The sequence below is a fragment of the Anolis carolinensis genome, unplaced genomic scaffold (genome assembly GCF_035594765.1).
Source record: "Anolis carolinensis isolate JA03-04 unplaced genomic scaffold, rAnoCar3.1.pri scaffold_13, whole genome shotgun sequence".
NCBI lineage: Eukaryota > Metazoa > Chordata > Lepidosauria > Squamata > Dactyloidae > Anolis > Anolis carolinensis.
Window position 1 is genome coordinate 19,904,299 of NW_026943824.1, and position 27,853 is coordinate 19,932,151.

The 27,853-nt window shown below is 39.9% G+C and overlaps 2 protein-coding genes across 9 annotated transcripts in view; both read right to left on the bottom strand.

The window, feature by feature from the left end:
• Positions 1–247: 247 nt before the first annotated feature.
• rnps1 (RNA binding protein with serine rich domain 1) lies at positions 248–11,845 on the bottom strand. Of its 2 annotated transcripts, XM_062964498.1 has the most exons (8): positions 11,701–11,845; positions 7,266–7,457; positions 6,865–7,020; positions 5,626–5,817; positions 5,101–5,203; positions 3,823–3,976; positions 1,937–2,072; positions 248–1,196 (listed from the first exon to the last, which is right to left on the bottom strand). In XM_062964498.1, the coding sequence occupies exons 2-8, from the start codon at positions 7,334–7,336 to the stop codon at positions 1,091–1,093; spliced, it is 918 nt and encodes a 305-aa protein (XP_062820568.1). In that variant the 5' UTR covers positions 7,337–7,457; positions 11,701–11,845; the 3' UTR covers positions 248–1,090. The 2 variants fall into 2 exon arrangements, with proteins under 2 accessions (XP_062820568.1, XP_062820569.1); XM_062964499.1 differs by lacking the exon at positions 7,266–7,457 and having other exon boundaries at positions 11,701–11,812.
• A 3,563-nt stretch (positions 11,846–15,408) lies between these two features.
• The window catches only part of LOC103282080 (uncharacterized), a 33,984-nt gene continuing 21,539 nt past the window's right edge, over positions 15,409–27,853 (bottom strand). For all 7 annotated transcript variants that reach the window (XM_062964506.1, XM_062964505.1, XM_062964504.1 and 4 more), the window contains 7 exons: positions 27,111–27,384; positions 24,892–25,090; positions 22,621–22,751; positions 20,865–20,975; positions 20,012–20,209; positions 18,372–18,465; positions 15,409–16,642 (listed from right to left, as the gene is read on the bottom strand). In XM_062964506.1, coding sequence (XP_062820576.1) covers positions 16,579–16,642; positions 18,372–18,465; positions 20,012–20,209; positions 20,865–20,975; positions 22,621–22,751; positions 24,892–25,090; positions 27,111–27,384 — 1,071 coding nt within the window. In that variant the 3' untranslated portion in view covers positions 15,409–16,578. The remainder of the gene's footprint in view (positions 16,643–18,371; positions 18,466–20,011; positions 20,210–20,864; positions 20,976–22,620; positions 22,752–24,891; positions 25,091–27,110; positions 27,385–27,853) is intronic.

Below are 27,853 nucleotides of genomic sequence, written 5' to 3' on the forward strand. Positions count from 1 at the left end.
GACACAAAAACAATACATTCAGTTAAATGTTGCTTAATTAGCAAAAATATGCGGCTATGTATTTTAAATGTATCTATCCATGGCTTCAAATGCAACCATAACAGCCCTGGTTGACTTGCACCTTTCTTTCCCCGTCTGCACTGCATTTTCAAGACTGGTAAATGTCAATACTCCTATTGCAAGATCATGCGGTTGCCATTTTATACGGAAGCTGTGCAACACCTAAAAACGACAGAATGAGCCAATGTATTCCAAACCACACGCTGGTTTATTTAATGTTACCACCCTAAGGTACAAACACAAACCGATTACAAGATGCTACAAAGTAATACAAAAATCAAAACAGCATAATAATGACTGTACACTAGGCTGAAAATCTCGCAGTTCTAAGCAAACGCAAGCTAAGTTTGTCTCCAATCACCACCACTCCTCCAGAGAAAAGAGGGTGTAAAGTCACCTTTCTGCCCAATTGCTTCACATCTGTTAAAGTATTTACATACGGACGAAATGAGAAATATCATGAACCATGTACCAAAAGGGAGACTATACAAGAAAACTGTTTTCACGTTTGAAAAACAACAGCAAGCACTTTCCCTCTTCTTTGTGTCTGCAAAGTTTACATAGTTAGGTTTGTCATGAGAGACAAATCAAGATCCGCTTTTGGTGAAAACAAAAAAGCCATTGTATTAAAAAATCTGGGAGAAGGGACATTACCACGCTTTGAAAGGATTTAATCCGACTCCCAAATGTGTCCCTTACATTTCAGTTTTACTTGTATGTTTTCGGCTTCGTCTGTCTCCAAACCACGGGTGGGAAGAGAGGCTTCCCTTTGGAATAAAGCATCTCAACAGAACCAAAGGCCCCTGAAAATCACTCTGCGCAACAAAACGAGCTTCCTTCGCTGCCTGCTACATCCAACATCCGCTAGTTTCCCGTTTCCCGGTTTTCCCTCTCTCCCATTCATTCATTCCTTATTTACTAAAGGTTCAATTTTAAACAGGATGCACTTTTATTTTCAAAAATTATAAGAAAAAAAAAGAAAGAACGAATGAACAATAGAAAGAAGCAGCAGCTGACAAGGTCCTGCCTTTCACCGGGAAGAATTCGAACTGGAGCGACTGCGGTGCCGCCTTCGGCCGGGAGACCTGGACCTGGACCGCCGGCGAACGGGGGATCGGCGCCGTGGAGACCTCGACCTGCACAGAAAGGCATCGCAAGTGAGATAATAATAATAATAATAATAATCATCATCATCATCATCATCATTTTATTTTTATACCCCGCCCCATCTCCCCGAAGGGACTCGGGGCGGCTTACATGGGGCCTAGCCCGATAAAACAATCAAATATCAATGATACAACAATAAAACAATTATACCAATAAAACCTCAGTTATCAGTAAAACAATCGATAAAATCGACATGAAGCATACAATATTAAAACAGGAGACTAATTCATAAAACCCAGTACAGAATGTGCCGGAATGGGGAAGGTATTTCACGGTTGAAATGGACAATAAAGTGAAAAATAACATTGATTAAGATTTAGGCCAATCTGATCTCTTTCGTTCAGCGCCACTCCTATATTTTATTTCGTACTAGCTTGGGGACCTGGCGGTGCCTAGGTTTAGTGCTGTCTGGATAAGGGTGAACTACATCTCCCAGATTCCCCGGGCAATTACCCCCAAACCCTGCCAGTATGCACAGTTGGCCATGTTGGGTCTGCGTGCCAAGTTTGGTCTAGATCTGACGTCAGCTAGGTTCAGTGCTTCCTGGATGCAGGTGAACTACAACTCCCAAAATCAAGCTCCATCTCCACTCACTCCTAGCAGTATGTTCAGTTGGCCATGGGGCTTCTCTGTGCCGAGTTTGGTCTCGTCCCATTGTTGGGGGGGGGGGGGGGGCGGTCACTATTTCTCTGGATGGAGGTGAACTGACCTTCTTCTCATGCGAGGCGGAGAGCGGCGCCACATTGGCGGCGGCGGCAACATCCTTCTGGGAGGGGGCCTGAGCGGGGGCCTCGGCCAAGGGGTCAAAATAGCCGTGGCCGTTATCTCCTGGCCGTCGATCTGTCCTGTTGACAGTTACAAGCAAGCAAAAATTAATGCCATTTCCACATAGAAGCTCTTTCTAGCCCAGGCCCTGCCTCCAGGTGTTTTGGACTTCCACCATTCTTAATAGTCGGCAAGTTGTTGGGAATTGAGCACTGAATAGTCTTGCAGCTTCAAAGCCTGGTTGATTTCTGACTAAGAGAATCCTTTGTTGGGAGGTGTTAGCTGGTTCTGATGAAAGGGACTGCAGACTAATTCAACCAGTAAGTCAGCCATAGCAGAGCGCCTGATGAACCAACCCGGACACAGTGAATTATTGGAGAACACAGACATGCTGGACCACTCTCACAACCACCATGTCAGGCCACACAGAGAAGCCACTGACATCATAATAATAATAATAATAATAATAATAATAATAATAATAATAATAATAATAATAATAATTTTATTTATATCCCGCCTCCATCTCCCCCGAAGGGGACTCGGGGTGGCTTACAGCAAAATCAGATACAAAACAATAACAAAATATGAAACATCAAAGAACAATAACAAAAACCAATAATAATATATACACAATAACCGAAAAAACAAGTAGTAACAAGAAGCATGTGGACAATGTCAACAGAAAGGAGAAAACCATAGAAATGAACACAATCCGGCTTCCAGTATTTAAAAACGCTAAAGTAAGGACAGTAAATTCCTGACAGGAAACTATCAGGGCCAGCTAACACCTCCCAACAAAGGATTTCCCCAGGCTTTGAAGCTACAAGGCTATTCAAATCAAATCAAGCTGGCCAATGGCAACATTCACATTTGCCTCAGGCAGACAAGGTTTTTTTCTCCCATTCTGGACATTATTCCACCGGGATATAAACCCCACTTGCCTAGTTTCCAACAGACCTCAACACCTCCGAGGATGCCTGCCAGAGATGTGGGCAGGAGAGAAGGCCCCTGGAACCTGGCCAGACAGCCTGGAAAACTCACAGCAACCCAAACTACTCAAGTGTTTGCATTCTGGTGGTTGGGAAAATACGATTCCTCAGATATCAATAAGACAGCACAGGAAAAGCAGGAAACCATTTACATTTGTACTTTTAAAAATGATCCTAGTTGGACATAGGAGCCTTCTGGGAACAAGCACTTTTCACTTTTTAAAAAATGCACAACTGACATCAACAACTTAAAATGACAGTGGCTGTAATATGGAATGATCCACCGCACAGACCTACAGCCTACATGGAGCAAAGAGGACAAAACCACTCTGCCCGGTTACTCTTTAATTTGGAACAGGAGATTCGACTGATGGTCCATTTCCCCCTGCTCAAAAAAACTAGCCAGTTTGACTAGATTACAAAAACGGCAGCAACTAACTAGTTTGACTGGATTACAGAGCAACTAACCACTCTTATATTTATTTACGTATTTATTTATTTGCAGCATTTATATCCCGCCCTTTGACGGCTTACAAGTTATATGTGCATACAATATATTATATTATTAGCATAGCACAATACAAGCATTATTTATTACTATGTTGTACTAGACCACTATACCGCAATATTATTAGACAAGGTGGTTTTGTAAAAAAACAAAGTGCTTTCATATAAAATGTATTAATATTAAAAGGAATTGTTTTAATTATTAAATTAAAATTATTATTAAAAGCAGCTACAATTAACAAGAGATCCCATGCCTCCCAGATATCCGACTAAGCAATGCAGGAGACTACACGATGCCCAGTGCTGGAGTCTTTAACTTCCTGACACTTACCTCCATCCATGTGCTTCAGTGCCTTCTCCGCATCGTTGGGATTCTCAAATTCAACATAGGCATAACCCTTGGAGAGGTGTGAATTGAGCCTGTCAGCTGGCATATCGATCATTTTTATTTTTCCGTAAGTGGAAAATATTTCCATGATGTGGTCCTGTATGGAAACAGTTGACAAAATTCAATTTCTTCCAAAGCTGAGGCAAAAAGCTCAAAGGCTGAATTCATGCCAGACTGAATTCAGATAGAATACTAGGGTTGGAAGGGACCTCATGGGAGCAGGAAAATTGCATTCAAATATGCAATTTGAGTAAAAATTTATTTATTTTATTTATTTACTACATTTATATCCCGCCCTTCTCACCCCAAAGGGGACTCAAGAGCAGCTTACAAATTATATGTACATAAAATATTTCATATTATTAGCACAGCACAATATTAGCATTATATATTACTATATTGTACTAGACCACTGTACTGCAATATTATTAGTAATATTACATGTAATATAATATTATAATATTTTGTTTTTGCTGTAAGCCGCCTCGAGTCCCCTTCGGGGGAGATGGAGGCAGGATATAAATAAACTTACTATTATTATTATTATTATTATCATTAATAATATATCATTATCATTATATGGCATTACATTATATTATTATCAATAGTATATGTACACACAATATTTTATATTATTAGCATAGCACAATATTAGCATTATATATTACTATATTGAACTATATCACTATACTGCAATATTATTAGCAATATTACATGTAATATATAATTAATATTATTATATTGTATTATTAGTATTATCTTGTAATACACTACAATATGGTTATCCATATTATATGTATATACAATATATTATTATATATCTCACATATTATTATTAACATAGCAAATATGGATGCTTCTGCCACAGAGCTACATGCTAAGTAACCCAAAAACCTACTAATATTAATACACAGCTATACTGGTATGGACACCGGTAATGGTGAAATCAGACTTAACTGCAATTCTAAAGCTCGGTCCTGAGCATCTCTGGTTCAAAAGAATAGGTACCAGATGCTTAGAAAGACTTCTCTCCGCACTTGTCTCTCCAGATAAAACAAGACAAGAGGGACAAATAATCTGACCAGACAGCTTCCAGATTTTTTTTCAAATAAGCACACCACAAATGTCCAATAATCATGTTAAATGTGGACAAAGATGGCCAGTACCAGTATCTTCTTTTCATTTTTTTCCCCTCACAACAGCCAAATGACTTGCTGTTACCTTGGTCACATTTCTAGTCAGTCTCCCTATATATACTTTGGTGGGTTTGGGTGATGGGCTTCTTCTCTTTCGCTCCTTTTCATCTCTTTTGGGTGGCTTAGACCTGAAATAATAATATTTTTAATTGATTAGCCCTTCGGCCATATCACAATACCAAACTGAACAACAAGGCTTGATAAAACGTAAATACAGTCTATATAAAAAAGGTAAATAAAACACTTGTAACAATGCAGAATATAAATATGATAAAACTGGTTGTATAAAACTGAGTGTATACATCATATTGGAGCCACTGGTGACGCAGCGTGTTAAAGCACTGAGCTGCTGAACTTGTGGACTGAAAGGTCACTGGTTCGAATCCGAGGTAAAAAGAGATACAGTCAGCAAAGCACAAGGATTATCCCTAAGTCAGCAAACAATTTCAAAAACACCGCATCAATGAATACACTAAGGAAAGTGTAAACTGCTAGAATTGCAAGCACACAGGTTTTTATAAAATCCACTCCACGGATAAATCCAACTCACTTCGAGCGGGATCGTCTCCTGTTGTCATGCCTGCGCCTGGAAGGGCTCGGGGAGCCTGAAGAGCTGCTGGAACTGGAGCTGCGGGAACTGCTAGAGCTCCCAGAACGGCTCGATGCAGAAGAGGAGCTGGACCCACTGCTGGAGCCGGTGCTGGAGCTGGAACCCGAACTGGATGTGGAACTGGACCGAGACCTGGCAGACACACACAAGAACGAGTTGTGTAAACTGCACAGAAGCAAGTCTCCTTACGTGGTTTCCTGAAAACTTGTGAAGGGTGCCGAGAATGACATACTTACTAAAATTCCCAACTGGCAACTTTTCTAACTTGTGTTCCGAGGAAGCACAAGGGAGATAGTTTTAGCCTTTTCCAAACACACAGGACACATGTTTCAGTAGGTTTTAGCTGTGCATCCCAGGATTAACCCATGTTAGCCGCCCCAAATTTATTTATTTATTTATTTGCAGCATTTCTATTCCGCCCTTCTCACCCCGAAGGGGACTCAGGGCGGATCACATTACACATATAGGCAAACATTCAATGCCTTTAACATAGAACAAAGACAAGACAAACATAGGGGCCTCGAGTGATTCATTGCAGCTGGTTGCAACTGGCTGCTCTCCAGCCTGCGCCACAGCCCGGGCCCTTCGGGGAGATGGTGGCAGGATAGAAAAATAAAATACTATTATTATTATTATTATTATTATTATTATTGTTGTTGTTAGGGCAGGGAGGCTGGCCTTAAATGGTGCTGTGGTCTCCTCCACTTCTCAGATTCTCTGATTCCGTGTCTACATAGCTCAGCAAGCCCTGCTTTCTGTTAACTTGGTAGCTCTAGGCCTGGCATTTCTGATTTGTCTCTGGTTGGCTTCTGTTACTCCATCTCCTACTTTATTTGGCTCAAATTTCCAAAAGAGAAAACAAGCCAAGGAAAAGCCAAAGTTGCAGAACCAAACACCATGACAAGTCATGGTTTAGATAAACTGTACACAATAAGAAGCTATGAGTTCAGATTATGGTTTGTGCAGGATTCTCATTTCAGGCCAGATTGCAATCAACCATACTGTGATTGACTGTCACGTGTAATTGCATCCACGGTGCATTTCTAGCATCTGACTGCTAAGAGCACACTCCTTCTGAACAGAAGTCTATTTCACTGGTTAATCATATCTGGAAGCCATAATCCACAATTTGTTGTTTAAAGAAATAACCCACAATTCACAATTAGTTATTCGACTGACCTGGTGCTAGTGCTGCCACTGGAAGCACTGCGCCTTTTTCGGGTTTTGTCCCGCCCACGATCCTTCTCACTGGACTCCTTTGTGGCTGGCTTGTCCTTGGACCTGTCTTTGGATTTTTCTTCACTCCGGTCCTTGCGTTTGGTTGGAGAGGGAGCCCTTTAATGGACAGAGGATCGCAAATTATATTTCTCACAACTTATAGAATTAGAACAACACTGTGACACCATCAGAATAGTAAAGATGCATTCCAGCCATTTACATTAAGAAGCAGCTTTACGAATATACGACGATTATGAATTGGGGAAATATGCATTTCTAAACCCACGTGGATACTGAGAAAGACTATTAGGTGCAGAGACACCCTCCCAAGGGGTTTACGCCTTGAAAATTCAGACAATTACCTAGTGCTGGACTTTTTATTATTCTCTTTGATGCCTAGCAAACTCTTCTTTTTCATTCCTGACAGCTCCATTTTCCCCTTCCGAGTCGAAAAATGGCACTGTTGGGGGCCTCACTTATCTGAAAGCTTACTTCTAACTCCTTGATTCTGAGAAACGATCCCTAATCGAGTGCAATAAACGCCACAGAGCAGCCTAGTGACAAGATAAAAGGGTTGAGAGACAATTAACATACAAGCAGAAGAATGAAATCTGCTTCATAAGAAAAAGCATTTGAACTACTAAAACACTGTTCATGCAAAGCAGAGTTGCACAGATTGGCTCTTTTTCAAACTTTATACCACGATTGCTGGCATAAGGGAGATTACCAGAATGCTTCTCATACACCCCACATATCCAATGTCTACATTCTCATACTTCTTTTTGAATTCCATACATAATCTTCCTGATGTTTTATTTGGTTAGCATTTGTAAACACCAGTTCCAGCCAAAACACAACATGTTCTTTGGTGATTGGTCAGTCCAGGCATATTTTTTAAAAAGAGAGAGCTTAAAACCTAGTCTTCAGTGCATAGATGAGCTCTAAAGTATTACAACGCACTGCTTATGGGTCTTGCACATTCTGGTCTCAATGTTTTCTTTATACCAGTGTAAACATTTTGTTTTAAAGGCATTGAATTATTGCCATGTTGTGAAGCCGCCTTGGGGTTGAGAAAAGCGGGGTGAAAGTACCATAAATAAATAAAAATAAATAAACAGCTCCCTCCTAGCTCAGTCAAGAACTGCCATTCCTGCTACTGTACTTCCCCAATCTAGGAAGTATGGTGGGAAAAATTTATTTATTTATTTATTTACAGTATCTATATTCCGCCCTTCTCACCCCGAAGGGGACTCAGGGCGGATCACATTACACATATAAGGCAAACATTCAATGCCTTAACATAGAACAAAGACAAAGACAAACACGGGGCTCCGAGCTGGCCTCGAACTCATGACCTCTTGGTCAGAGTGATTTGTTGCACTGGCTGCAGCTGGTTGCTCAACAGTCTGCGCCACAGCCCAGGCCCAAAACCCCAACTAAGCTGCATGGCTCAAGAAAATAGGTGGAAGGCCGAAGGGAAGGCAACATTGGAGAAGCAGGACCAGAAATCCATAGCCTATATCCCCAAGTGGGATGATAAACTTCCTGTATTAGAGTCAATGCTTGGAAAGAGCGATTCCTAATTCTCTGCAGACGGGAACAGAATAAAAGGAACAAGTTATACTCTTTTGCTCTTTGGTTTAAATGGTAACTCTGATTTACTTCTATGCCTTTCAATACAGAAGCCACAAAATTTGGGTAGAGCATAAAAAATAACACTAGATTAGTGTATATAACTATCCTATTGTATGCAAGGATCTCTCTACTAAGCCAACACCAATGTATGGAAACTCTGAAATGCCATCATTTTAATACTTGTACTTCTCTTCCTAGGAACTTCCACATAACCAACTTGTGGAGTATCCTGTCCCATATTTGTGTCAATTTGTTTTTCTGATGCACTTTACTGCGCCCCTCAGTTGAAAATAATCTCATTGTTTATCCCACCCTAAGTTCATTACTAAATGTAGCACTTTATCTACCTCACCCATGGTTCTATAATTTCACTCCTCGCACTTTGGTTGCCCTTGTGTAATTTTTATACTATGTTTTATTATGCTACTGTTACTATTTTATTGCTTTATTATGTTACTATGTAAGTACAGTAGAGTCTCACTTATCCAACATAAACGGGCCAGCAGAATGTTGGATAAGTGAATATGTTGGACAATAAGGAGATATTAAGGAGAAGCCTATTCAACATCAAATTAGGTTATGATTTTACAAATTAAGCACCAAAACATCATGTTATACAACAAATTTGACAGAAAAAGTAGTTCAATACACAGTAATGCTATGTAGTAATTACTGTATTTACAAATTTAGCACCAAAATATCACAATGTATTGAAAACATTGACTACAAAAATGCGTTGGATAATCCAGAACGTTGGATAAGCGAGGCTTGGATAAGTGAGACTCTACTGTATTGTGATATTTTGGTGATAATTCGTAAATACAGTAATTACTGCATATCGAACTACTTTTTCTGTCAAATTTGTTGTAAAATATGATGTTTTTGGTGCTTAATTTGTAAAATCATAACGTAATTTGACGTTTAATAGGCTTTTCCTTAATCCCTCCTTATTATCCAACATATTCGCTTATCCAACGTTCTGCTGGCCCGTTTATGTTGGATAAGTGAGACTCTACTGTATATATAAATGTGTAGATCATGCCTGGTTTAATTTCGTGCCTGGTCTACAGTATTATATAATGCTGTTTCAATCTGCATCATATTGTTGTAGATGAAGGGAGAGATAACGCAAGAGAGATCCTTCTGAGAGGCCCAAAAGTCCGGTTTATTATTTCAGCTGAGTCCCTGGAAGTGGAATCTGTTCCTAAAAGCTTTCCAGAGAGACGATCAAGGCGTGGACTCGCCTTTTATACATTTTCAGACAAAGAACATGCTTTTACATACATCTCGTCATTAGTATGTCACTTCACATGCTTACATACATGGACATAAATATGCACAATCAGCATTTTCCTATCAAAGTACTCTTAAAAGCCTGTAGTAATTCAGACACCAAAAAGAGAGATCCATCAAGAGGCCTACTTCTGCCTTGTCAAAAGTCTGCTCTCCCTCTAAATGGAATGTATAGATAACTGGCTCCCCTTCTCCCAGCTTGTACATTTACACAGAGCCTTTGCTCTATAGGTTATTACCTATATGCTTTATAGGTTATTACCTATAAAGCTCTAAACGGTTCGGGACCTGCCTGTCTTCGTGACCGCGTCGTCCCCTATGAACCCACCCGATCGCTGAGATCCTCCGGGGAGGCCGTCCTCTCACTTCCACCCTCCTCACAACTGCGTTTGGTGGGGACGAGAGAGAGGGCCTTCTCGGCGGTGGCTCCCCGACTCTGGAACTCCCTCCCCAGGGAGGTTAGGTTGGCTCCCTCTCTACCTTCCTTCAGGAAGCAACTGAAGACTTGGATGTTTCGGCAGGCCTTCGGAGATAGTCATTAATTAATCAGCCCCAGTGGGTTTTTAATAATTTATCCTGTTTTTATTACGGTCTTTCCATTTATGTGTTTTAAATAAAAATTTTATCTTGTATTGTTGTTTATATTGATATATTGTATTATTGTTTTATCTTTTTATATTGTGATTGTATTGCGTTGCTTATATTTTGTTCTTATGTTGTTTGGGCCACTGCCCCATGTAAGCCGCCCCGAGTCCCTGTGGGGAGATGGTGGCGGGATATAAATAAAGTTTTATTATTTATTTATTTGCACTTCCTGTGCTTGGTACAGAGAGAGCATGATTTTTTCTACATTTCAGTGCTTTTAATGTGCATACAATATATGTCTAAAAATCTGTATTTTTCAGTTCCACGTCAATATGGCTGTGTCAATGGGGCTTATGCTGATTCAGCATCTACCACTTCACTTCACTTTATTTCTTAATTAGTCGCTCTCCACCAGAGTGCTCCGAGCGACTTCCAATTTAAAATATCATTCCACCATATAAAAACATTCATCATAAAAAACATTCAACCTAAAAACATTCAACAGTGACCATTTGGCAATCTACTAGGCAATGCCTAGGGCTGCTATGGATTGGGCAAACCCCGGCCCTCCAGGTGTTTTGGACTCCAACTCCCACAATTCCTAACAGCCGGTGGCCCATGCCTGGGTTAAACTGAAAAAGCTGTAGAATTTATTTATTGGGTTGTTGTTTGTCTTTCGGGCTGTGTGGCCATGTTCCAGAAGCATTCTCTCCTGACGTTTCGCCCACATCTATGGCAGGCAATGCCTGCCATAGATGTGGGCGAAACGTCAGGAGAGAATGCTTCTGGAACATGGCCACACAGCCCGAAAGACATACAACAACCCTGTGATCCTGGCCATGAAAGCCTTCGACAACACATTTATTTATTGATTTATTTCCAGGATTTATACCCCGCCCTTCTCACCGGGGGGGGGGGGGGACTCAGGGCGGCTTACACAGTTGGCCATTAATGCAGACTGAACTGCCTTGGCTCAAGGCAACGGGCGCTGCAGTTTTGCACAGCCTTTTTTCGCCCAGGAGGGCTGGGGCCTCGCCAAACTACAACTCCCATGAGCCCACGGCTTTGATGAAAAAGGACACTCTGTGAGGAAAAGGAGGCTTCAGAAGAGACGCTAGGCCTCGAGGCCTACCGGGCGCCTCACGGAGCCGGGCTCGGCCTCGCTCGCCCCAAAGCCCCTCCGCGGCCCCGAGGAGGGTCTCCCCACGAACCCGGGGTCTCCCCGTGGACCCCCGCTCCCCACGGAAGCCCCGATGGACACGGATTCCCGCCGCGCCCACTCACATTCTCCTCAGGAAAACCGGCCGCCGAGGCTTCTCTGTCGCGCCCGCTGTGACGTCACGCTCCCGCTTTCCGAGAGGCAGCCAGGCATCGCGCGCTCTGATGGCGTCACGGGCTTAAACCAATCATCGCTCTCTTGATCTCTATCCCGCGCTCTCTCTCTCTCTCACAATCAAAAATATTAGAACTCAAAATATACAATAATATTATGTTTAATAGATTAGCATTATTTATTTATTTGTTTGTTTATTTGCTACATTTATATCCCGCCCTGAAGGGGACTCAGAGCGGCTTACAAATTAAATTTACATACAATATTATATTATTAGCATAGTACAATACTGGCAATAAATTACTATATTGTACTGTATCAATATATTGTAATATTATTAGTAACATTATATGCAAAATATAATATATAATTAATATTATTATATTGTATTATTAGTATTATATCATATTACAATATAATATTATGAATATTATATGTATATACAATATGTTATTATATATTATTGTAAATTATATTGTGTATATATATATATATATATATGTGTATATATATACACACACATATATGTGTGTACATACATACATACATACATATAAAACTAACAACGTCCCCAGGGCAACGTCCTTGCAGACGGCCAATTCTCACACTCCAGAAGCAACTCTGGTTGCTCCTGACATGGAAATATAGAGTCTCACTTATCCAACGTTCTGGATTATCCAATGCATTTTCTCCTGAAATATTTGTTAATCTCTGTTACATGGCTGTGTGCCCAGGCTTTTAATCAATAAATGGTGAAAATGACACGGACTGAACTACGGACAAAGCATGAGGAAGAACGGATCTGATTTTATGTTTGAAATGTATATTTTTAATTCATAATGTATTTTAATAGTTTTAACTGTTTTATGTGCTGTTTTATATTGGTTTGTATGGGCATCTAATTGTTGCCACTGTTGTAAGCCGCCCTGAGTCCCTTCGGGTGAGAAGGGCGGGATATAAATGTGAGAAATAATAAATAATAATAAAATAATACAGATATATAGGCATTTCCCCCTGCAAGCCTTTGCAATCCCTATGTGCCTTTATATTTGTATCTATCTATCTACATTAATTTTATATATGAATTTCCCCCTCATATGTTTGCAAGTCTTTGCAAATCCTATATACATATAGATATCTAGAGATTTCCATGTACCTGTATATCTGTATCTGTGTATATATTGTTTTATATATGAATTTTCACCTCACATGTTTGCAAGTCTTTGCAAATCCTATATACATATAGATATCTAGAGATTTCCATGTACCTGTATATCTGTATCTATGTGTATACATTATTTTATATATGAATTTCCACCTCACGTTTGCAAGTCTTTGCAAATCCTGTACAGATATAATTATTTATATAGAGAGAGATGTCTAGATAGATATATATGAATATAGATATGTAGGGATTGCAAATATTGCAGGGGAAATGCACACGCATATAGAGATTTCTAGATAGATATAAACATAGATATATAGGGTGTTATGATTGAGCCTCATGGCTCTGTTACTGACAGACGTGGGCGTAAGACTCCTCGAGAGTCAGATACTCTCGAGGAGCGAGAGAGAAAAAGACTGCGAGACATATTTGCAGCACCATCTGACGAAGAATCTTTCGAAGGGTTTACGGAGAGAATGGAGGAGGGGCTGGTTAGCTCAGAGGAGGATGAGATGGATTGGACTCGGGTAAGGGAGGAAGTGGGTGCCACTGGCCATGATGGGACAGAAGATGAATGGGGACCTTCAGGATTAGACCCATGGTTTAGCTGGAGGGATGGGACGGGATCCACAGCTGGAGATGCTGTTGGGCGTAGTCAGAGGTGTTCCAGCTCTGACGAGGAAAGTGATGAGGAAACGCCCGGGTTAAGGAGGACAGCTGACAGTGATGAAGATTTGTAACTGGCATAAAATGGGGCTTGGGAGCAATTGCAAATTGCGTTGGGCAAGTTAATCTGGGCAAACGCTTGGGATCCGTGTGTGTGTGGGACGCTTCCCTGAAGACTTGTGTGCTTTCCTGTGCTGTGACGTAAGTTGATTGGAATCCAGGGTCAGACGGCGGGAGGGATTGTGTGGGCATTTGTTTGTGCAAACCTGTGCTTACTCTTATTAGCTTGACCCTCCGTCGTCTTCTTGACGGACGCCATCTCCTGCTTTGAGAACTCGGACTGAACTGACCACGGCTTGTCTTCCCCCTTCTTGGACTTGGAAAAACTACAAACGTCTGCTTCTGGCTTTGATCTACGGAACGGAACTGGTCTACTCAACTGCTACAATCCTTGGCTGATTTACTCGTGTTGGAGATCCTGTCTGCTGTGTGTGTGGGGGAGCGACGCAAGTTACTCTAAGCACAGTGTTGGCAGCAGAGAGGAATCTGCTGCCAATTAGTTGCATTCTTTGTATCTTTTGTTCCTTGGCTTTCGTTTCGTTTATACCCAGGCTGAAGCAAGCAGTTTGTTTTTACCCGGATTAAACTCCGGTTTAATCCGGTTTATCTTTTGAACATTTACTTTTGCCCCTTTTTGCTCCTAAAGGCAAAAACTGCCTGGCCCTTGTGTTTTACGGGCATTTTTGAGTTCTGTAATCTAATAAACTCTGTTACTTTGAATCTTGTGGCGTTCTGTCCTTGACATAGGGCTTGCAAATATTGCTGGAGGGAAATGCACATATATAAAGGATTTGCAAATTTTTCAGGGGGAAATGCATATGTGAAATTAGTATACAGAATTATAGATCTATATCTAGCTCTGTATTGTTTATATAGGCATTGAATGTTTGCCAGTTACTATGTTGGAAACTGGTCTGAGTCCCCAAGGGGAGATAGGACAGAGTACAAATGAAGTTGTTGTTGTTATTATTATTATTATTATTATTATTATTATTATTATTAAATTGTTAATACCATACTTTGTTTCCACAACCAGCATCTCACAGGACCCATCATGCACAGATCTTCCGAGAGACGAACAAAGCTATAATGTGACCCACACGTTCTTGTGAAATGCCAATGACGCTTGAAATTTCTGAGTGATACGACAATCGTCCTGAATCAGTCTGTCAATCTTATGCTTGTGAAACTCGGTGGTTGCTGTCACAGGACGTCCAACTCTTTATTTGTCATGCAAGTCAGATGTTCCCACCTCAACATCTTTAAACTTACTCGCCGAACGACGCACAGGACTCACAGCAACACAATCACCATAAACAGCTTGATTTCTCTGACGAATCTCCTTTGGGAATCTCCAATGAATCTCCAATGACTGCACGTTGCTTAAGTTGCATTGACCGACCGTCTGCGCAGGGTTCCATACTTTGCACGTTAACAACACAGCCGTTCAATGCTAAGGCTTCCCGCCAAATGAACTAACTGTAGAAGAGAGTCTACTGAACAATCCAGGACCTGCCGCATATCAGTATGGCCATCTGTTGAGGAGTTGCGAAGGTGGAGGCACTTCTTTTCATTCAACCCTCGTATAACATGGATGTGCAAAATGCATTGTATTAGAAACTCCCTGCCTTCCTCCGCTATCCAGTGGTATGCCGTCACACCCAGGCACCTTTTAAAGCTTTGAGATGTGCTTCTTCCTTTGCCCAGGTGAACTGCGGGGGCCTTACTTAGAAGCTCTGGAAATCCTAGTAACCAAAGGCACTTCAAGTTGAACAATCAAACAAAATTTTATTTTCACAAAGTCCTTGGCAGACTTGGCACACATAGTTAAGGGTGCAAATAAAAACAGTCACCTTGTAAAACCTTGCAGATGTTCCTTTCTTGCTTTTCTCCTTTAGTTGCTGGGTTAACTTCCACCAAAGGCGAAGAGATCCTGAGATCCTGTTTACCCTCGCCCTGAGCTGCTATCAGAAAGGTCTATCACTATCTAAGCTCAAAGCTAGTTTTTGAGGCAAAGTTGGCAGGGCTTCTTCCAGTGGCAAAGAAATCCGGAGATGTTCTTTGCCCCAGTGCTAAGCTACTATTTTTAGAAAGAACAAGTCTTTCCCTATCTATGCTCGGCACTGGTTTTGAATGCAGGTCAGTACTTACGATGGCTTTGTCAGAGTTGGCCTGGCTTGGCCACACAAGCACATCTAAGTTCTTTCTTCTTCAGTCTAGAAGGCAAGAGGCTTCTCAAAATGGAGCCTTCTTTCCCCAGGAAAAGGGGCGGTCTCCAGAACAAATAGATACATTTGCAGGCTGCCAGCAGCAAAGCTTTGCAAACAGACTACAAACTCTACTAATGGCTAAACTATCAGGTTGCTGCAGAATCTGCAACAGCCCTGGAAGAAATGCAAACAGGTGCTATTCCTGCAACTATAGGCAACTTGTAAAATCAAAACCCTGGGAGACGGAACAAGTGGATATTGGCAATGTGGTCTCTCGTTCCTCCTCCTTTTCGAAGCCCAGCTTGTACAAGGCAGGCTCTCTCTTGTCACGGTCTGAACTACACAAATGGCTCTGTGTAATTCCAAGGGTCTCGAGCAAACGCCACTTCCATTGCTGTGTGTATCACGGTGGAGCCTGGACGGAGAACCGTTTCCACGCTTGATAGGAGTCCTTTTGTCTCCGCACTATTTGCAAAGGCATGAGATGGATCACAGTCAAAGGCAGCCGTCAGAAGCTTTCCATTAGAAAGATACAATGAAAACAAAAACGCAGATTTCATTCTGAACATGAATATCAAAATTATCATCATCATCATCATCATCAACAATAGACCCGGGACTTTGCAATGAGCAGAGTTACATTCTTGGCCGTCTGTGTAAACGCCAGGCAACTGGAGTCGCTCTCTGAGCTGCTTTTGCTCTTCTTTGTTTATTCCTGGTTTTGACTATCAAGTTTCTGCCATAATTTCGCAGCGATCGTTCAGCTCAATGGTGGTGTAATTCTGTGGACGCCTGGAAAACACGAGAGAAAACACAGAGATCGGTATGACTTGTGTTTGTTTCGTGAGGCTGAGAAGAAGACGAGACTGCAAACTGCGTTGAATCTGGTCCTAGTGAGGATACCATTATTGCCAATGCGATTCTCCAGGCAAGATGTCGCTGCATGCATATTATTGATATATTTACCTTTTGCCTTCCTTAAATAGGAGATTTAGGAAGTTAGTTACCTCCAAGAACTTTCCTATCCAGAATGTATTTCTTTGACTTCAATAAATACTTTTGAACTTATATTTTTTGGAAACGAGGCGAGGGAGTTTATACATCGGTGGGATAACGTCCAGGGTGGGAAAAAGAAAGAAAACTCTTGTCTGCTTGAGGCAAGCTTGAATGTTGCAGTTGACCACCTTGATTGGCATTGAATGGCCTTGCAGCTTCAAAGCCTGACTGCTCCTTTGTTGGGAAGTGATTCGCTGGCCCTGATTGTTTCTTGGCTGAATTCCCCCCCGGCAGGCAGCAGTCAGGCTTCGAAGCTGCAAGGCCATTCAATGCTAATCAAGGTGGGCGATTGCAACATTCACACTTCTTTCTCCCACCCTGGACATTATTTCACAGGGAGATATATATATATATATATATATATATATATATATATATATATATATATATATAAAAGAGTGATGGCATCATGGCGACCCACAAAACAACAAAACTACAGGCCCCCCAACCTCGAAATTTGACAACACAACCCATCATCCACGCCTCTAGGTTGATACAACAAAAAGAAAAGAAAAATAAAGTCCTAATTAGAGAGAGAGGAATAATTGCTTTTATCCAATTGCTGCCAGTTAGAAGGCTAAGCTCCTCCAACTTGGTCTCCTAGCAACCCAATAAAAAATAATAAAAAACACTAAAATTAATACAATAAAATACTATAATAACAGAAAATAACCAAAAATAATACAAGAAAATAATAAAATATAATCAATAAAAATATAACTTACAATAAAATTAATAAAAAATGCAAATAACTTCAAATAAAAATTACACAACAATTTTTAACCAATACCACCACCACTTTGCCACAGCAACGCGTGGCCGGGCACAGCTAATATATATATATATATATATATATATATATATATATATATATTTAAAAAAACCCATAGACCTAGTTTCCAACAGACCTCGAAACCTCTGAGGATGCCTGCCATAGACGTGGGCAAAACATCCTCTCAGAGAGAAGGGCTAAATATAAATAACGTGTATTATTATTATTATTATTATTAGATAAAGGCAAAGGTTTTCCCCTGATATGAAGTCTAGTTGAGACTGATTCTGGGTGTTGGTGCTCATCTCCATTTCTAAACTGAAGAGCCGGCATTGTCCATAGACACCTCCAAGGTCATGTGGCCAGTGTCTTCCCACCGGAGCAGTACCTATTGATCTACTCACATTTGCATGTCTTCAAACTGCAAGGCTGGCAGAAGCTGGGGCTAACAGTGGGAGCTCGCCCTGCTCCCTGGATTCGAACCTGCGACCTTTTGGTCAGCAAGTTAAGCAGCTCAGCGGTTATTATTATTATTATTATTATTATTATTATTAGAAATAGGACTGATGCTGAGTTAGGTGGAATGGGATCATGAAGGAAACAGTGCCTGCTGCAGCCAATTAAATACAAATTCTTTGATTTCAAGGCATTCGGACCTGGAAATCCTTGACAGGTGAGTTTGGGATTTCTTACCTTTTGAGCCAGTAAAACGTCCCGCCGACGAACAGCAGCAAGAGCGCAACGGAGCCCAGAACGGTGAGCGCAACCTCCCAGGCTCGAAAGGGAGCTGTGGAAAAACCGTGGCGGATACAAGACGACAAAAAGAAGAGAATTACTTGGTTTGTGTGTTACTTCATAGCAACAGAATGCATGAAAACAAACATATTTTATGGAACATGAAATTCTTTCCAATGTCCAGGCAGCCTTCAGAGAAAAACTCATCCACAAGGGACTATAGCTTAGTTCTCTACCATCCTTGTGGGAGGCTTCGCTCATGTCCCTGCATGGGGAGCTGGAGCTGACAGAGGGAGCTCATCCGTGCTCTCCCCGGCAACCTTCAGGTTGGCAACCCAATCTTCACGTCATCCGTCCTGTGGCCAAATCTGGTGTGATTTGGTTCAGTGGTTTTGTTGTTTACTCCATAGTAAAACAAACATTACATTTTTACATATATACTACTACGTAGCTGTGCCCAACCACGCGTTGCTGTGGCAAATTGGTGGTGGTATTGGTTAAAAATTGTTGTATATTTTTTATTTGACGTTATTTGCATTTTTTAATTAATTTTATTGTAAGTTATATTTTTATTTATTATATTTTATTATTTTCTTTTAGTTTTTTTCTGTTATTATAGTATTTTATTGTATCAATTTTTTTAGTGTTTTTTATTATTTTTTATTGGGTTGCTAGGATAATCTGTATTTTATAGGTAGTGTGGAAGTGGAACTTAGGAAGTGAGGCCTAACTCTGCCTGTCCCCTGGGTGAGTGGGTTGCTAGGAGGCCAAGTGGGCGGAGCTTAGCCTTTTAACTGGCAGCAATTGGATAAAAACAATTATTCCTCTCCCTCTAATTAGGACTTTATTTTTCTTTTCTTTTTGTTGTATGAACGTAGAGGCTTGGATGAGGGGTTGTGCTGCCAAGTTTAGTGTTTCTGGGATGTGTAGTTTTGTTGTTTTGTCCTAGGCCGAAATTTCATTACCATTTTTTATATATATATAGATCAAGGGGTCCTCAAACTTTTTAGGCAGGGGGCCGGTCCACAATCCTTCAGACTGTTGAGGGGCCAAATTATCATTTGAAAAAGAAATACGAACAAATTTTAACCAACATAAACCTATCAGGCCAATGAGAGTCAAGTTAATTAGGATTGTTGTTGTTGTTGTTGTTGTTGTGTGCCTTCAAGTCAAGTAGGCGAGCCTAAGTCTAAAATTATTTATTTATTCATTTACTACATTTATTTACTACATTTATATCCCACCCTTCTCACCCCAAAGGGGACTCAGAGCAGCTGTATGTACAAACAATATATTATATTATTAGCATAGCACAATATTAGCATTATATATTACTATATTGAACTGTACCACTATACTGTAATATTATATGTAATATATAACATATAATTAATATTATTATATGGTATTATTATTAGTATTACATTGTGTAACATAATAATATTATCAATATCATATGTATATATAATATATTATATTATTAAAACTGATATAAAAATATTATATTATAAATGAGGGCGGGGCCAGGTAAATGACCTTGGAGGGCCTTAGTTTGGGGACCCCTGATATAGATACACCTTTTATTATTCTTAGCTCACCTGGAGACGTCTGTGGTGTTTGACTGGCGGGTGCGCATTCTGCTTTGCCCCGGAGGAGCCTCCCGTCCACGGCGAAGGGGTGGGGGCTGCCCGAGAAGCGAGACCACCAGCGGCCCAGCAGCTCCCGCTGTCCTGGCGACCGGGCCCACAGATGACCAGAGAGCTCCAGGACGGAACCACGGCAGGTGAAATTCAGCCCTTGGAAAGACCAAAGAAGACCATGGTTTGAAAAATGAAAGAGGGGTTCCTTCTGTTCAGAGGTCACCTCCCAACAAAGGATCCCCCCCAGGCAGGAAGCAGCCAGGCTTTGAAGCTGCAAGGCCATTCGATGCTAATCAAGGTGGCCAAGGGCAACATTCCCACTTGCCTCAAACAGACCAGAGTTCTTTCTTTCTCCCAGCCTGGACATCATTCCACAGGTATGTAAACCATTAACCTAGGATTCCCCCCCCCCAGGCAGGAAGCAGCCAGGCTTTGAAGCTGCAAGGCCATTCGATGCTAATCAAGGTGGCCAAGGGCAACATTCCCACTTGCCTCAAACAGACCAGAGTTCTTTCTTTCTCCCAGCCTGGACATCATTCCACCGGTATGTAAACCATTAACCTAGGATTCCCCCCCCCCCCAGGCAGGAAGCAGCCAGGCTTTGAAGCTGCAAGGCCATTCGATGCTAATCAAGGTGGCCAAGGGCAACATTCCCACTTGCCTCAAACAGACCAGAGTTCTTTCTTTCTCCCACCCTGGACATCATTCCACAGGTATGTAAACCATTAACCTAGGATTCCCCCCCCCCCCAGGCAGGAAGCAGCCAGGCTTTGAAGCTGCAAGGCCATTCGATGCTAATGGATATAGAGACCTTTGAGATAGCACGGGGACACTCCACAAAGGCAGCTCTCTTCCATGGACCTTAGGAGGGCTTCCTGGAGGGCGGCCAGGGTGTGCGCATTGCGAGGCCACAAGGAACAGTCTGTCGGGAGGAGAACAAAAATAATAATAATAATAATAATGCTATGGCAGAGATCTCTTTTGTTTATATATTCATGTCAGGCGCACGGCAGAAACACCTTGGGGTCTAGTCTATAAAAGACCTACCGTATATACTCGAGTATAAGCCGACCCAAATATAAACCGAGGCACCTAATTTTATCACAAGAAAACTGGGAAAACATTGACTCAAGTATTAGCCGAGAGTGGTAAATTTCGGAAATTATTTATTGATACCAATAAAATTACATTAATTGAGGCATCGGTAGGTTAAATGTTTTTGAATATTTACATAAAACTCTAATTTTTATGTAAACTCTGATCAAATCATTATTCTTTTCTTCTTCAATGTCAATGTGCTTATGTATCCTTTTAATAATAATAGAGTAAAATAATACATGTAATAATAATAATAATAATAATAATAATAATAATAATAAATAATACAGGAAAATAATACGTGTAGTAATAAATAGAGTAAAATAATAAATACAGGAGAATAATGCATGTAGTAATAAATAGAGTAAAATAATAAATATCAGTCTCATCTTCTTCAATGTAAATGTGCTTATGTATCCTTTTAATAATAATAGAGTAAAATAATACATGTAATAATAATAATAATAATAATAATAATAAATAATACAGGAAAATAATACATGTAGTAATAAATAGAGTAAAATAATAAATACAGGAGAATAATACATGTAGTAATAAATAGAGTAAAATAATAAATATCAGTCTCATCTTCTTCAATGTAAATGTGCTTATGTATCCTTTTAATAATAATAGAGTAAAATAATACATGTAATAATAATAAGAATAATAATAATAAATAATACAGGAAAATAATACATGTAGTAATAAATAGAGTAAAATAATAAATACAGGAGAATAATACATGTAGTAATAAATAGAGTAAAATAATAAATATTAGTCTCATCTTCTTCAATTTAAATGTTCTTATGTATCCTTTTAATAATAATAGAGTAAAATAATACATGTAATAATAATAATAATAATAATAATAATAATAATAATAATAATAATAAAAATACAGAAGAATAATACATGTAGTAATAAATAGAGTAAAATCTATATATATATAAAAGAGTGATGGCATCACGGCAGCGGACAAAACAACAAAAGTAAACACCCCACAACCTTGAAAATTGACAGCACAACCCCTCATCCATGCCTCTAGGTTGATACAACAAAAAGAAAAGAAAAATAAAGTCCTAATTAGAGGGAGAGGAATAATTGTTTTTATCCAATTGCTGCAAGTTAGAAGGCTAAGCTCCGCTCACTTGGTCTCCTAGCAACCCACTCAGCCCAGGGGACCCTTGACCTTAACTACCACCAATTCCTCAATACTTTATTTCCCATACCACCATACTTTGCCACAGCAATGTGTGGCTGGGCACAGCTAGTAATAAATATAATAATAAGATCAGAGTGAAATAATAAATGTATTATTAATAATAATAAAAAATAGAGTAAAATAAATGTAATAGTAGCAACAATAACAGAGAAAAATAATAAATGTAATAATACCAATAATAATAGGACTGGCTTAGATAAACAGAACCTTGGCTTGATTGTAAACCAAGAAAAATGCATTTCCTTACTGGATGTGAGGAGGCACATGTCGAGATGCAAGGGAAGGGTGTCGCGGGGACAGGCGTTCTCTGTGCCGGGCGTGGCCTCGGAGGCGGCAAAGGCGTCCTCGCAGGGAGAGCAGCGGCTCAGGGACCACGACCTGGCAACAAAACAGCCAAGCTGGAAGCGGTCAGGCTTAGTTCAACCATGACAAAAAGGCCCAACACTGGCAAGTGAACATTCAAAGTACGGTTTGCTTGCGGGAGCATTAAACACCACACAGATGCACGCATGCAGAATAATATTTTAAGTGCGTTGTCAAAGGCTTTCATGGCTGGAATCATTGGGTTGCTGTGAGTTTTCCGGCCTGTACGGCCATGTTCCAGAAGCACTCTCTCCTGATGTTTCAGCCACATCTATAACATGCATCCTCAGAGGTTGGAAACGATGCAAGCCACCCTGGACAATCCACAGATATATCAACCCCACTCGCCTCATTTCCAACAGACCTCACAACCTCTGAGGATGCCTGCATTGATGTGTGCAAAACGTCAGGAGAGAATGCTTCTGGAACAGGGCCAGGCAGCCCAGAAAACTCCCAGCAACCCAGTGATTGCAGCCATGAAATAATTAATAATAATAATAATCTGAAAATACATCACACAGACCTAGACACTTGGGAAGTGTTCAAGTTGTGATTTTGTGATATGAAATCCAGCATATCTATCTTGTTTGCTGTGTCATAATAAAATAATAATAATAATAATAATAATAATAATAATAATAATAATAATACATCACACAGTCCTAGACACTTGGGAAGTGTTCAACTTGTGATTTTGTGATACGAAATCCAGCATATCTATCTTGTTTGCTGTGTCATACAATAATAATAATAATAATAATAATAATAATAATAATAATAATAATAATAATTTGGCTTACAGCAAAATCAGCCTTCGACTACACATTAATTACTTGTAGGTAATAGTAAGGAGAGCTGTTCAGCAGTGGAACTCTCTGCCTCAGAGTCTGTTGGAAGCTCCTTATTTGGAAGCTTTTAAACAGAGGCTAGATGTCATTGAAGGCTTTCATGGCAGGAATCACTGGGTTGCTGTGAGTTTTCCGGCCTGTCTGGCCATGTTCCAGAAGCACTCTCTCCTGACGTTTCACCCACATCTATGACATGCATCCTCAGAGGTTGGAAACGACGCAAGTCATCCTGGACATTGCACAGATATATCAACCCCACTTGCCTCGTTTCCAACAGATCTCACAACCTCTGAGGATGCCTGCATTGATGTGGGCGAAACGTCAGGAGAGAATGCTTCTGGAACAGGGCCAGGCAGCCCAGAAAACTCACAGCAACCCAGTGAATTCAGCCATGAAATAATAATAATAATAATAATAATAATAATAATAATAATAATAAGCTGAAATCCAGCATATCTATCTTGTTTGCTGTGTCATAATAAAATAATAATAATAATAAGTTTATTTATATCCTGCCTCCATCTCCCCCGAAGGGGACTCGGGGCGGCTTACAGCAAAATCAGCCTTCGACTACACATTAATTACTTGTAGGTAATTGTAAGGAGAGCTGTTCAGCAGTGGAACTCTCTGCCTCAGAGTCTATTGGAAGCTCCTTATTTGGAAGCTTTTAAACAGAGGCTAGATGTCATTGAAGGCTTAAATGGCAGGAATCACTGGTTTGCTGTACGTTTTCCAGGCTGTGTGGCCATGTTCTGGAAGCACTCTCTCCTGACGTTTTGCCCACATCTATGGTAGACTTCCTCAAAAGTTGTGAGGTCCGTTGGAAACTAGGCAAGTGGGGTTTATATGTATCCAGGGTGGCAGAAAGAAAGAACTCTTGTGTGTTGGAGGCAAGTGGGAATGTTGCCATTGGCCAACTTGATTCGCACGGAATGGCCTTGCAGCCTCAAAGCCTGGCTGCTCCCTTCTTCTTCTTCTTCTTCTTCTTATTATTATTATTATTACCTGGGGGAAATCCTGGTCTTTGGCACAGGCTTGAATGTTAGGAACACGAGGAAGAACTAACTGTGAGAAGAGCTGTTCAGCAGTGGAACTCTCTGCGTTGGGATCTGGTGGATGCTTTGAAACAGAGGCTGGAAGGCCATCTGTCCGGGTGGGGTGGGGGCTTTGAATGGTGGAAAAAATAACGAGGGGATCGAAAGGTACGATTCCCTTCGCAAGACACGAATGGGTCCGGGCTTCTCGTGACGAGTCCACGTGACGAGGTCCCATGTCTCACACAAGCCGAACATCAAATGCCGCCTGACCTTCTTCCCTGTTTCCCGGAAACGAAGTAGACGGGAAAGCGGCCGTGAATCCGTCCGGCGTGGGGCTCCTGGGTGAAGACGACCACGTCTTCGAGAACCTCGTCCGGAGCCAGAGTGCCGTTCGGGACGCGTGGATGCCGGAAGAGCGCAACGCTGTGGCTGTGCTGCGGTGGAGGCGGCTCGCTCCAAAGAGAGGCCTCTGCAAACACAGGCAACAATCGGTCAGGTCTGGCTTTGGCCTAACATAATCACAGGCTGCAATTACTGTATATACTCGAGTATAAGCCTAGTTTTTCAGCCCTTTTTTTAAGACTGAAAAAGCCCTCCTCGGCTTATACTCGGCCGAGGGTCCTGGATGGCTTATATTTGGGTCAGCTTATACTCGAGAATATAGGGTACATTTATTATTTTTCTCGATTATTATTGGTATTATTACATTTATTATTTTTCTCGATTATTATTGGTATTATTACATTTATTATTTTTCTCTATTATTGTTGGTATTATTACATTTATTATTTTTCTCTATTATTATTGGTATTATTACATTTATTATTTTTCTCTATTATTGTTGGTATTATTACATTTATTATTTTTCTCTATTATTGTTGGTATTATTACATTTATTATTTTTCTCTATTATTATTGGTATTATTACATTTATCATTTTTCTCTATTATTAATGGTATTATTACATTTATTATTTTTCTCGATTATTATTGGTATTATTACATTTATTATTTTTCTCTATTATTGTTGGTATTATTACATTTATTATTTTTCTCGATTATTATTGGTATTATTACATTTATTATTTTTCTCTATTATTGTTGGTATTATTACATTTATTATTTTTCTCTATTATTGTTGGTATTATTACATTTATTATTTTTCTCTATTATTATTGGTATTATTACATTTATCATTTTTCTCTATTATTAATGGTATTATTACATTTATTATTTTTCTCGATTATTATTGGTATTATTACATTTATTATTTTTCTCTATTATTGTTGGTATTATTACATTTATTATTTTTCTCGATTATTATTGGTATTATTACATTTATTATTTTTCTCTATTATTGTTGGTATTATTACATTTATTATTTTTCTCTATTATTAATGGTATTATTACATTTATTATTTTTCTCTATTATTATTGGTATTATTACATTTATTATTTTTCACTATTATTATTGGTATTACATTTATTATTTTTCTCTATTATTGGTATTACATTTATTATTCTTCTCTATTATTATTGGTATTATCACATTTATTTTTCTCTATTGTTATTGGTATTATTAAATTTATCATTTTTCTCTATTATTAATGGTATTATTACATTTATTATTTTTCTCTATTATTATTGGTATTATTACATTTATTATTTTTCACTATTATTATTGGTATTACATTTATTATTTTTCTCTATTATTGGTATTACATTTATTATTCTTCTCTATTATTATTGGTATTATTACATTTATTTTTCTCTATTGTTATTGGTATTATTACATTTATTATTTTTCTCTATTATTGTTGCTACTATTACATTTATTTTACTCTATTATTATTAATACATTTATTATTTTACTCTATTATTACTGTATATACTCGAGTATAAGCCTAGTTTTTCAGTCCTTTTTTAAGACTGAAAAAGGCCCCCTCGGCTTATACTTGGGTGAGGGTCCTGGTTGGCTTATATTTGGGTCAGCTTATACTCGAGAATATATGGTACATTTATCATTTTCTCTATTGTTATTGGTATTATTACATTTATTATTTTTCTCTATTATTGTTGCTACTATTACATTTATTTAACTCTATTTTTATTATTATTATTAATAATACATTTGTTATTGCACTCTGATCTTATTATTATTATATTTATTATTTTACTCTATTTATTACTACATGTATTATTTTCCTGTATTTTTAAAATATTATGATTATGATTATTATTATTATTATATATGGTATATCCCGCTCTATCTCCCCTAGGGTGCCTATACATGGCATACATTCAGTGCTGTTATACGATTCACAACAAAGGCAGACAGGACACAAACAGAGGCAAGGCTTCCCTCTTTTCCCATCTCCGGCATCTGGAGGTTGTGCTCGACTCGGCCGGGCGGAGGTGCCGTTGGAGGCATTACTTTTCATTCAACCCTCGTATCAAGAACGAACTTTTCTCCCTGCAAGACCATACTACCTGGCCAGACCACGAACAGGCTGTTGTTCCCGAAGGCGCCGTGGAGCGGGACCTGGGCGTCCGGCTGGTCATTGTGCCCAGAAAAGAACCCCAGGGAGTGTCCTTCCAGACTGGCCCCGGGCTCTCCTTCCAGCTCCACAAACTGGTACCGAATGGTGCCGTTGCCCAGGCCCAGTTCATTGATCCGGATGGAACGGCTGTGCGGAGCCTCCTCCGTGGCGTTGGAGCCCATGGCCGGACACGCGTTGGTCCGCAGGGGAGAGATTTCCGTCACCTGGAGGCAAAGAAAAGACCCAGAACAATTCAAGAGGCCTCACTTACTTGTTTCAGTAACACTATGTTATTTTAAAGCTAAGTGTATTGTTTAAATCTATTTCTGTAAACGGCTCCGAGCCAAACTGGGAGTAGCGGTATACAAGTCTAATTAATTAATTAATTAATTAATTAATAAAATTGGAAAAATAGTTTCTGTTCCTTGTGTTGTCGAAGGCTTTCATGGCCGGGATCACAGGGTTGTTGTACGTTTTCCAGGCTGTGTGGCCATGTTCCAGAAGCATTCTCTCCTGACGTTTCACCCACATCTATGGCAGGCCTCCTCAGAGGTTGCGAGGCATGGATAAACTAGGCAAGGAAAGGAAAAAATATATATCTGTGGAGAGTCCAGGGTGTGACAAGAGTCCTTTGTCAGTTGGAAGCCAGTTGGATTAACTGAAACATTAGCGCTGGCTTCCAACTGACAAAGG